The sequence below is a fragment of the Lonchura striata genome, chromosome Z, assembly GCF_046129695.1.
Source record: "Lonchura striata isolate bLonStr1 chromosome Z, bLonStr1.mat, whole genome shotgun sequence".
NCBI lineage: Eukaryota > Metazoa > Chordata > Aves > Passeriformes > Estrildidae > Lonchura > Lonchura striata.
Window position 1 is genome coordinate 22903652 of NC_134642.1, and position 12241 is coordinate 22915892.

Consider the following 12241-nt stretch of genomic DNA (forward strand, 5'->3'; position numbering starts at 1 on the left):
ATATCTTGTTATTGTGCCTTCAAATGATGTGTCTGCATATTTTTTCCTGTTTTTTCTGTAATGAACAAACTTACATTACTATAGTTTTGACACTCAGTTTGTCAGTTTTTCAATATCCTCCTGCTTTGTCCAGTATCTGCACTTTTTGGGGCTACATAGATTTGTCTTACATTCGATATATTTTTTACATCAGGATTTATCTTAATCTGCTAGTCTAATTATTTTTTATTTAGGATAAAGATAGAAGACAAATAATGGATGTGGAGGTACTCAAAAAAGCTACTTTTTCTTCTTGCATTAAAGGAAGAAAGCCATCGACCAGACTATAACTTCCCTGTGGGCTTTGAAGATAGTAGTTTAGGAGATAATTTGTCATCAAGAACTGGAGTCCCAGGCCTGCTTACAAATGAGCTTGCACAAAGCACTACTAGTCTTGGTAGTAGCAGCAGTGGTGGAGATGTGGGAAGACAGCATTACAGTGCAGGTGAGATGATTTGGTTTAATTTTCCTCTGATAACTTGATTATTATACAACAAACAGGGAAAACTATTTCATGTGAAATCACTCAAAACAATGGAAGCTATGGTAATGTGAGATTATTTCAAGCCCTTAAGAGTATTACAAGCAAATTTTTACTTCCATTCTATACTCTTCTCTTGCAGTAGCAAGTAGTTAATGCTTCTCTCTTTGTTGAATGCATTAAAAGCTGATACAATATGCAGGAGTGTAACCATAAAAATACTTCCTGTATATGTTATAGGAAGATTGTGAACTAGTTACAGCATGAAACACCTCCTCATTCGTGTAAAGTCATAAGACCCTTGGAAGTATTAATAGTGAAATATTAATACAGAAAAGCTGAGCAGTTTGGTAACTGCAAATAGTTGCATAACTAAGAGAAACAGATCATCTGAGGGAGGAAAGAAACAAACCAACCAAAACCAAATCAACAGAACAATCCTGTAGTTCCATGTGCACAAAAAACATAAAGCAATACACACTTGAAGTTATCCATCTTTACCATTGGAATAGGAAGAGTTGGATACATACTTGATTTGAACTTATGTAGGTAAATAGTTGAGGACTGGGAGCGTATTGCAGAGTTTCCTTTCCTCCTCCCTGCCAGATGTAAAACTGGATTAAATAAATATAGTAATTTTCAGTTCAGATGTAATTCAGTTAGATTTGATTCTTACTTTGAGAAAAAAAGATGTTTCTGAGCCTGCTGTGGGGTTGGTTTAGGTCTCTTTGCAATACAGTACTTCAGTGCTGCAAATATTGTAAAGTTGTCTGCATTACAGAGAGAGAAATACCCAAAGAGGAAGAACTTATCTTGCACAGTGGAGATGAAGTGCCCCTGTATTACAAAATCTTGTAAAGATTATCTTCTAGTTCCAGTTACTTAGGAGGGTTATAAGAGCTAACTATAAAGACTGGCAGCCAACAGGGTGTGCAAAATTTGTTCACAAATATAATATTGAACTGAAAAAACAGAGGAGCCTTCTTTATGATTAGGGGATACTGATGGTGATTCTTTTAATAGAAAAATTTGGGCTTGTAAAAAATAATTCTGATAATTTTGCCTTGTTGGATTGATTCCATCCATTTCTTTCTGGAGAATGTATTCCAACTCCTTTTCCCCTTTTCCTGGACAAGGCTCATAACTATAAAATCTAGCATTGCCAAAGAAAAAGTATTTGGTTTAGTGCAGTGTTAAGCAGGGAAAATCTAAATGCAGTAATAGCATTTTTGGTGTGATACACCTCACCTGATGCTGTCATTACATTTGCTGTTTACTTAGAGATGTATTATTCAAGAAATCATGACTAGTCAACTTTTTAGAGTTGGTCAATATACATTGAGTAATCTTACTGCTCTTTATTAGACTATTTTTCGTTTGTGTTTTTCTTTTACTAATCTGTGATCTTTTGTGTTAGAAAAATAGCCTTGAAATGTTAATCACAAGCTGTCTATATTGTGATGTCAGTAAGATATCTTTGGAGATCTTTTAGTACAATTTTCTTGCCTTGGTTGAACAGAAGTTATTATCTTTGGGAATGGATTAATTATTCTTTGCTTGAATACAAAACTCAAATTACTCTTTCTGTACAGGTGAAGTTTCATTCCCAAAAAGTATGAAAGTTCTAGATTCTGAGAAATCAGAGCACAGCTCTTCACATAATACTAGCTTATCCAGCATTTTCCAGAACTATGCAATGGAGGTAAGATTAATAAACTCATAGATGAAAGCTATAATGAGTCAATAGTACTATATGCATTAATTGCCTGTTTAGTTGCATTGTGTTTGGTTTTTCCAAAACAATTTTTTCCTTGTCACTACTGCAGAGATGCTTAATACTTGTAGCTTGGGGTGCAACAGGAGCTTTAAAAATGAAGTGTCTTAAATACGTTTATGCATCCATTATATATATAGAGAAAAAGTTGTTGAGGGTTGGGGAAGGGTCAAAACTTGAAGTGAAATAGAAATTAGAGATGAAACAGGAGAAACATTTTTTTGTGGGGTTTTAGATTTTATTTTCCTTATGAAAATTGTGTTGTTACTAAATAATTGTGATGAGTTGACCACAGCCAGCACCAAAGCCCTCACACAGGTATTTGATTAATCCCCTTCAAATGGGGGACAGAACTGAAAAAGCAAACAAAGAAAGCCTGAGAGCTGAGATAAAGACAATACATGAATTTTGGGGGAAAGATGAAAAAGAGGGAGACACAACCAAAAGAAAATAGCAATACAGAGATCAGTCAGCACTCTGACACCTCAAGGAAGAGCTACCTTGGAAAAACACAAAGTTTTATCTCTGGACTTGATGTTACACAGTGTCATTTGGTCAGCTGAGGCCAGCTGTCCTAGCTGTGTCCTGTCACAGCCTGCTGGCTGAGTTGTGCACATAATTGAAAAGTCCATGATGATGTATAAAGCCCTGTGCAGCAATAACTAAAATATTGGAGTGTCATTAACATGGAGCTGGTTACCAGACTAAAACACAGGACTATAAAGAATACTAACAAGATAATTAACTCTATCCCAGATAAACCAAATGAAATAATGTTTTAGTATGGTTCTTTGTTTCAGATACTACTTGTAGATAGATGATTTCAGATACACAGGCAATGGTCACTGCATTTGCCTTGCTTGCTTTTCTTTCAGCTGCAGTGGTTTTTTTTTGCTAGATCCTATATAATTTTCATTTATGCTTGGTGTTCTGGACATCTAGGCTTGTCAAGCTTCTGCACTGCATTATATAAAGGGTTTAGCATAGCAAAAAATGGCATTTTAATGAATATCTGAATTAGCTTTAAAAATTATTAGAAACTGTGTTTGATGCTGTTTTTTTGGGATTTTTCACCCATCTGACTGAAACAATGAAGTAAGAGAATAGAGTAAGGTATGTAGTCCATTCTTCAGTTAGTACAGGATTAATTTTAACATTTTTCTCCAGTTCTCTATCTAGCTTAGTGGTGAGACTTCTATTAGGTAAAGACACAACATTCTGATTTTCCACTTGTACTGGGTTTGCATGGCAAGGATTGGGTTGCAGAAGAGCTGCCAGAACTTTCCCATGCATCCGACAGAGCCAATGCCAGCCAGCTCTACACTGGACCCCGCATTGGCTGAGGCCAAGCCCATTAGTGACAGTGGCAGCAATGCTGGGATGGTGTATTTGAGAAGGGGAAGAGAATGCTGTACAACAGCAGCTGCAGGCGAGGAGTGAAAACACGTGACAGAAAATCTCTGCAAATACCCAGGTCGGTGCAGAAGGAGGGACCTGAGGTGCTTCAGGCACCTGAGCAGAGATTTTCTTGCAGCCTGTGGTGCAGACCCAGCAAGACAGCTGTGCCCCTACAGCTATCTATGCTGTGCTAGAGCAGGTGGATGCTCAAAGGAAGCTAACCCTATAGACAGGAGCCAGTGCTCCTGGCAGGACCTTTATCCCATGGGGAGAGGAGCCCTGGCTGGAGCAGGACTTGTGACCCTGCAGGAGATCCATGCTGGAACAACTAATAAAGAATTGAAGCCCAGGGAAAGGGCTTACCCTGAAGAAGTTTGTGTAGGACTATGTCCTGTGGGAGGGACCCCGTGCTGGAGTAGGGGAAGAGTGTGAGGAGAAAGGAGTGTCAGAAAAACATGGAATGAATTGACTGCAATCCCCTTTCCCCATTTCCATATGCCATTTCAGGGAAGAAGGTGGAGAAGTCAGAAATTAAAGTGAAGCCTGGGAAGAAGGGAGGAGCAAGGGGAAGGTGTTTTAAAATTTGGGGTAATTTCTCACTAACCTACTTGAATTCTTAATTGTCAGAAAATTAAATTTATTTCCCCTAGTCAAGTTTTTGCCTTTTTGTCACAGTAATTGCTGAGTGATCTCCTTGTCCCTACCTTTTGGGGTAATGTTTCTTCCATGACAGAAATAAATTACCTATGTCTTCATTTCATAGGTAAGTTAGTGTGGATGAGATAATTCTTAGTATGGTGAGAAAGAAATAGTGAATTCATTTCTCCCCACTGGCCTTCTGGTACCTATTAAACTTCTATGGGTACTGAGCCTATAAAAAATAATTGTAAAAGAGCCAAAATAATAATAATTCTTTGCTGTTCTAGGTCTTGATGTCAAGCTGCTCTCAGTGTAGAGCTTGTGATGCTTTGGTTTATGATGAAGAAATCATGGCTGGGTGGACAGCAGATGACTCAAACCTGAACACTACCTGCCCTTTCTGTAAAAGTACCTTCCTACCTTTGCTTAATGTTGAATTTAAAGACCTTCGTGGTTCTGCAAGGTCAGTACATTTTATAGATACTCCATTTCTGACTTTGTACCTGTGTATGGTTATATTTTTTCACAAGAGGATCTTCAATATCTTTTCCCATCCAGATGTTAGCAAGACTGTTACTTCCTACTCGATGGTCATGATTGTACTGGAGGAAATTATAAGTTGTGTAAACTATTGAGTTGCATTGTAAAACAGCAAAAACCCAAAGAACTGGTTGCCTTTTTATCACTTTTTTGTTTCTTATTTTCTTTTTAAGTGTAACTGTATGAAGGTGTAAGTCAGTTTTCAAGTTGTTTCGATGTTAAAACAAAGCCTATGGACTTTAAACTTTATAAAAGCTTATGAAGAGGTTTTTAAATCTGTCAGCAAAGAATTTTTTCCAGACCAAATTTGTCAGCAGCTTTTAGTTCCTGATGCTCCACCTTATTGTTTCTATAGTTCAAGCTACTCTGCTTACTGTTTTTAACCTCTTTTAGTTGCACTGAAAAATGGAACTTAATGTTAAGTTCCAGTTCTCACTATAGTGGTTATTGTTGTGAAACAGAGGTTCCACTAGTTCTCTAATGTAGAAATTGAACATCTGTATTAACTGTAGAGTATGTACTTTAGAGACTTAGCAAAGCAAGACACATTTGTATTGTCATGTGCTTATAATGGTGTATGATCATGTAGTCTGTAATGTCACATTATAATAACAACCATTTTCAGTGATGTGTCATCTATTAATATACTGTTCTGATTTGAAACCATGACAAACTAAGGTCACTTGTAATGATTTATGTCCAGTGTAGGATATCTTATTTTGCAGATAAAATCTCTCTGTGTTAATTTACTCTGCCTGTTTAAATTGCAGAGGTAAGAGCAGGATGAAATTTATGTCCTGTTGTCTAGCTTTTTAATGTTGTATTTCCTTCTTTTGCTGCTTCTGAAAAGTAAATGTAGAAAATAATAACTTTATTATTTTATGCCTATATCTTTACCTTTGTATTTTTCTCCCTCCCATACATGTTGTAACTTCAGCTTTTTCCTGAAGCAAAGTACCTCAGGAGATAGTTTACAGAGTGGCACCCTTCCATTAACCACAGATCCTCTGGAGCAGAAACTGTTGACCAGTCCAGCCGTTGCTGACTTGATCAGTTTTTCAGATCACCTCCAGTCCAGCCACACCATAGCTGAAGAAAACAGCTCTGCAGCTGAGCAGGGGTAGGTAAAACAGGATTGTTAGAAATGCATCAGTACTTCCACACTTACACAGGTAAGGTTGGCTTTTATACCAAATATGGTGAAGTACAATTGTAACTTGAAGATCATCTCTTTCCTTTTTCACCTTTTGCATGTTTTAAGCATGCTTTTATCATTTTGAAGTCAATTCATTCCACCAAGTGAATAGGTTCTAGAGATACATGTATAGAAATGAAACTTCATGTCCATTTGTTACTGATCAATAGGTAAAACCTACTCAATGTGGTTAAAACCCAATCACCATTTAAACTCACACAGAAATTCAAGCATTGCTTCTCCTTTCCTTGAATATATGATTTTACAAGAAGAACACAACACTGTGGGAAACAGTAAGTCCATTTGCTGGAACACTTTGCTTGAGAGAAAGTTGTGGGAGCACTCAAGTCTTGTATTGAGCTTGTGTTCTATAAGAAACCTATGTAAAACTGAAACTCTAAAAAACAGTATCACTTCTGAAACAGTTTGAGGAAAAAAAAGCATTAAGGGGAAGGTATCATGTTGGATGAGGGAAAAACTAAAATAATTCTGCTATGAATTGTGACCTTTTTGTGAGGATGATTAAATTTTGTTGTAATTGTTTGGAATTTTTTAAAATCATCATTCAGTTTGAAATTCTGGAGTATTCGTGCCTCAGAGTAATGAGCTAATTGCTGTGTCAGACAACTAAAACTTTAATCAATGCAATAGTAGTTACTCTTAATACACTAAACATTAAAGGTGGTACTGTGCTTATGTTAACATCTTTATTTTATGACAATATATTTTTAACAAAAGTAAAATTTAGAACCAAAAGCCACCTGTAAATAATCCTTCTCCCTCTACAGATTATCTGGAAGCAGACACTTTCTGTTTCACTTTGTTTGCTCTTCTGTACTGTAGTTTTATCCATTATAATTATAAGGAGGACAGAACAAATATTCCCAGATCTGCAAATGTCTTGATTGCATGTGTTAAATCTGACAAGCCTGACTTCACTTAAATTAGCTTGCTGGATGAGTTTGACACAATATTTTTATTATTACTTTGGCATGCAATTTTTAAATTGCTTTCTTTGGTATTGTTCTCTTTATGACACTTAGAACATAAAGGGAAAAGGAAGTAAAGGTGAGCACAGTCAAAAGAAGATAATCTTCATAGATTGGCAGAACTGTGGATTGCTGTTTTTTTAAGCTCTTTTAACAAGAGCAGTGATTTCTGTACAGAACTGCAGTGCTTTCAGATTCATATCTTAAGTTATACCTAGTTGCTTTTCTGAAGGGATGTTTATACTGGTTTGAGGCATGTTTTGTTCTGTGTTCCTTAAACAATGGAGCTAACTGGGAAAATACAATTTCATATTAATAGAGAAAATTGGTTTGGGATCTTCACTTGGCAGCCTTCCTCTGCTTCCTTCCTGTTGTCATAGAAATGCTGAAATATTAGCATATTTTCTTCTAAAATTCATACAGTGATTTGGCAGAAGAACAGACTACAGATCCCACCACCATGAAGATATATGCCAATAATCCACCAAAAAGGGGCGTGTCCTTGACTCGGAGCCACAGCGTGGGGGGTCCACTGCAAAACATTGATCTCTCCCAGAGACCATCTCATGGTGTTTCTACAGTTAGTCTTCCAAATAGTTTGCAGGAAGCTGTGGTAAGTCTAGAAGCTGCATATTCAATTGAGAAAAAAATATTGAAGACAATGAATTTAAAAATATTTTACTAGTAGCATTCTTGTCCATTTGCAGAATGGGAATGGCCAAGCATATTTTCACCTTTTTACTACTGAAAAAAAAAAAAATCTTAGTTCAGTTTAATCTAAAATTGCTTTTCCAATATTTTGTCAAATGAACAGTTCTACTTGATTTGAAATGTTCTCTCTTAACAGAATGAAGCTCGTCTTTGTCTTTCTAAAACTGGAAGTTCGATAATAAATCAATACCAACAGCTGACTAAACACAATAGTGCAACACATTGCAAGATTGGAAGTTTGTTCCATTTCTGTGCATTTACTTACACTCATACTGTATATTCTGTTAGGCTTACCTGTGGAGTGGATGGGAGAAGGTGAGAGGCAGTATTGAGACTCTTACCTTTCTTGTGGAAAAAAAAGTGTTTCTCCTCTCTCTTGGTACTTGTTAAGGCAGCCTCTGGAAAATAACATGTGAAGCCATGATTCAGTTCCACAGCTCATATAATTACTGACATTTTCGCTTTCCATTGCTGCAGGCTTTGTACTGGCTACTAGTTTAGATAGCTTAAAACTGTGCAATTAGGAACAAGTTCTAACAAATGAGCTTTCTTTTTTTTTCTTGTTCGCATAATAGAGAAAGCCTAGGTGATTGAGCTTTAAAATTAAGAAATCCCCAACAGTCAAAACTGGTGATGCTGTTGAAGTTATTGTGTGTTCAGTGGTTCCAGAGTTTCTTCCAAGCATTAAAAGAAACTCTGCAATGGAGATTTCTGGGGAAAGTAATCCTGAAAAGTATTTCTGGAAGGAATATCTTCTTTGATTTAGTAAAAAAGAAACTCAAAAGCAAAAGCGAACAAAAAACTTCCCACAACAAACAAACAAACAAACAAAAATATCACCCCAAAACAAATGAAACCAGAAAACCAAAACAATTTTTTTTTTGGTGCATATTCTGTGTTTAGGATCCTTTAATAAAACAACGGAACCCTGCCCCTGTATCTGTACCCTACCTGAGCCCTTTGGTACTGCATAAGGAACTTGAATCACTCTTGGAAAATGAGGGAGAGCAAGTAATTCATACATCCAAATTCATCAATCAACACCCCATAATCTTCTGGAACCTAGTCTGGTATTTCCAGCGGTTGGATCTGCCCAGCAATTTACCTGGACTCATTCTGACATCTGAGCACTGCAATGAGGGAGTGCAGGTAAATGGCATCCTCACGTTACGTCAGCAGGTATTACTCAGGCTTACTGAGTAAAGCTGGAGGGCTTGGTTCAAAACAACTGGGTAAATAATTCCTGAACAGCTGAATATAAGTTCTTGGGCTTTTATCATACAAGCAGATAGGTTTGTTTCCCACAAGGATTCTTGAGGGGAGATGTGTGAAAACAGTCAAACAGTCTTCAAATTCTAGTCAAGGTGGTCTGTACTGAAAAGCCAGAGAGTAAGATTCATTGAAGAATAGGAAACAAGATATGTCTGCAAAGAACTCAAAAACTCTAATATATTGCAATACACAGAGTGAGTTATACACTTGAGTTTATAATCTTTAAAGTTACTGGACAGTACTTCTTGTTCTCTATCAATAATAGGTTTTGCTGTTCAAATTCCACCAAGTTTTGTTACTACATGACTAGAACCAAAGAATCTAGAACAGATCTATCTTTTGAGTATTTTGCCTTTCTAATTTAAAGGAGTATATTGAAACCTATATCATTTTTATGTGTAGGTACAAATTGAAATAAAATATGTATTTGTACCTGATGCTTGCCAAAAATTTAGTATTTTCCTATAAATTTGTACACACGTCAACTTTAAATTCTTTCCGTCAATTTAAAAAAAACCACCCACCTAGAACTGTTAAAAAATTTATTTTTCCAAGAAATGAAAATAATGCTAATGAAATCTAAAGCATCTTGGAAAACCACAATACATTAACAGAGAAAACAGCAAGATGGGACATAATATCATGTAATTATTATTTAATTAAGTGATAGGTTTTTCTTGCCTGGTGATTCTTACTGTATTAGTGATTCCAGAGGCATCACTTTTACAAATTTTATAAAATACTTTATAAAATAATTACATAAGTGTTGTTTTAATCACCATATATTTTTAATGAAAATAAATAGTTCATATTTGCATACATATGAAGATTCTTTCTGCTTTTTGGGAAGGCCAATACATAGGCATGCATACCAAAATGTTCATTGGGTCAGAAAATACTGCAATATGGTATGATTAGTAGTACAGATCAAGTGTCTGATGTTCAAAAAGTATTTCCAGATACATACTCAAAAATATTTTCTTCAGATGCCTGTAGAAAACTAAATGCTCTTCATACGTTAGGATAAACTATAAAAGACAATTAAATGCTGCAGTATTTGTGACTACTCTGGTTGTGTGCAGTTTACTTTAGAGGATAACATCTGCTCCTGTTTGTTAGATTCAAGTTAAATAAAGTTTACCTTCTTTGTTCGCAAAAATAGTAGAAGGGCAGGAGTATTAAATAAAGTAACACTGTACTGGTGTTTTTAAAATGTATTCCCTTTCCTCATGTGTTTTAGCTTCCTTTGACATCTCTTGCTCAAGATAGCAAGCTAGTATACATCCATCTTCTATGGGACAATATCAACCTTCACCAAGAGCCAGGGGAGCCCCTATATATGTCTTGGAGAAATCTCAGTAAGTAAAACAAATGCTACAGAAAACAGAGGGAGAAGAGACTATGGAAAGCAACCGTTGGTTTATAGTGGCTGAAGTGTACACAGCCCATCAATTTGCAGTACTTGTTTTAGTATCTGAAGCATCTGCAATCCCTTAGGTACTTAACGCAGTCTGGGCATCAAATTAGTTGTGAAAATAAGTTTGATCTACTAATCACATGTCATACACTTACAAGATGGGAGGAATTGCTGGTTGCTCTAGACCAGCAATTAGACCAGCTCTAGACGTGGTGCTAAATAACCCTCACTTGATTTGAATGCATTAAGTTTCACTTGAGTTTCACTGCATTATCTGGTAATAGCTATGCAGGCATGTACAAGAAGGCTGTGTTAAAAAAAAGTATCTTTTACTTCTGTAAATGAATGAAACATCACCAGTCCCTTTGATAGGTACATTTGGCACCCCTCTTGACTGTCAAAAAGTAAGATCAGAGAAAGTCTTGTCTAGTATAAGAACTTAAGGATTTCCTTACTTCTGATCATCAGAAAAATTTTCTTAACCTAATCTTCTAAGCCCATGTTTTAACTTTTAAAAACTATGCTAAAAACTATGCCATATGCTAATTTTAGTTCTAAAGAATTAAAAGGCGCTTGTTGAAAAATGTCCTTAAAATAATAAGGCTGATCAGAAACTTACAGTCAAGAGCACAGAAAACGTATTTCATTTCCCTCAGATTCTACAAAGCATACTGATGTAACTACACTAGATGAAAAGCATCCCCAAATCATCTAGCCATGAATGAAGATATAAAAATATATATTGGGTAAACAAAGGAGCAAAGGGCCCGTTTTAGATGTGGAAGAAAAATAGATAGGCCATATAGCAGTGTCAGAAAATATTCTGAAAACTACATATATTCTGAAAATTACATTTGTAAAGTATCATGTATGTCAATTTGATGAAAACATCATGTCGATGTAGTGAAGATTACTAGGCTTGGTCTGCAATTCATTTATACACTGTGTACTCATTGCCGAATCTGTAAAGTTACTTCTTTGCCGGTACATGGATTTACTATTCCCTCATTAGTCACTGTCTTCCAGAAAATAATAGTTCAGTGTTATTCTGAGCATGTCATTTTAAGTAACAAATCAGGATGGTGAATGTCTTGGTCATTTTCTTTCCTGTTTAATTCAACTGTGCCTTATCTATTTCAATATATATCCCAAAGTTATCAATTAATTGTAGGTGGCTTTTAAGAAGGGCTTTGATAAGAAAAGTTACTTTGCTAAGAAAAGTGACACTTGCATTTTATTTCTTTTCCTTCGTGTAACAATGATCTTGCAGTGAACCTAATTTTTAAGTACAGCAATAAAACTGAGCTAACCAACCATCACAGGCAACATCTGATGCTGGGTACTCTTCAGTCTCGTGTATTTCTCTGTCATGTGGGACCTCTTGCACGTGGATACTTGGTGTATCCTGTAACTTCTGGGTATAGTTACTTTTGAGTGAAGACTATAAGCAGACAAGGTCCTTCCATTATAACAAATTTCTCTAGCTTGAGTAGAGGTTCTCTATGTGTATCTCACTTTTAGAATAGTTCTAAATACTTCTGCTTAATAAAGTGAAAAAAAAATCTTCACTGCTAATAGTCTGTACGGTGCCACTTTCCAGGTTCTTCTGAAAAGAAAGCCTCCACACTGGCAGAAGATCAGCAGGCAACTTTGTTAGAGAACATCAAACTAAGTATTCAACACAACGATGTTATGAAGCCGATCAACCTTCTCCTAGAGAAAGTTAAGCCAGATGTGAAACGACAGAGGTAAAGGCATAATCTCTTCTTGGTTTCTTCCCGCTAAA

At 36.1% G+C, this 12241-nt stretch overlaps 1 protein-coding gene across 3 annotated transcripts in view; it reads left to right on the forward strand.

Annotated features, from left to right (window-relative positions):
• DENND4C (DENN domain containing 4C) overlaps window positions 1-12241 on the forward strand; it is a 71208-nt gene that overhangs the window by 52467 nt on the left and 6500 nt on the right. For all 3 annotated transcript variants that reach the window (XM_021535452.2, XM_021535457.2, XM_021535454.3), the window contains exons 24-31: window positions 304-484; window positions 2113-2222; window positions 4619-4794; window positions 5809-5991; window positions 7479-7668; window positions 8670-8915; window positions 10279-10396; window positions 12056-12203. In XM_021535452.2, coding sequence (XP_021391127.2) covers window positions 304-484; window positions 2113-2222; window positions 4619-4794; window positions 5809-5991; window positions 7479-7668; window positions 8670-8915; window positions 10279-10396; window positions 12056-12203 — 1352 coding nt within the window. The remainder of the gene's footprint in view (window positions 1-303; window positions 485-2112; window positions 2223-4618; window positions 4795-5808; window positions 5992-7478; window positions 7669-8669; window positions 8916-10278; window positions 10397-12055; window positions 12204-12241) is intronic.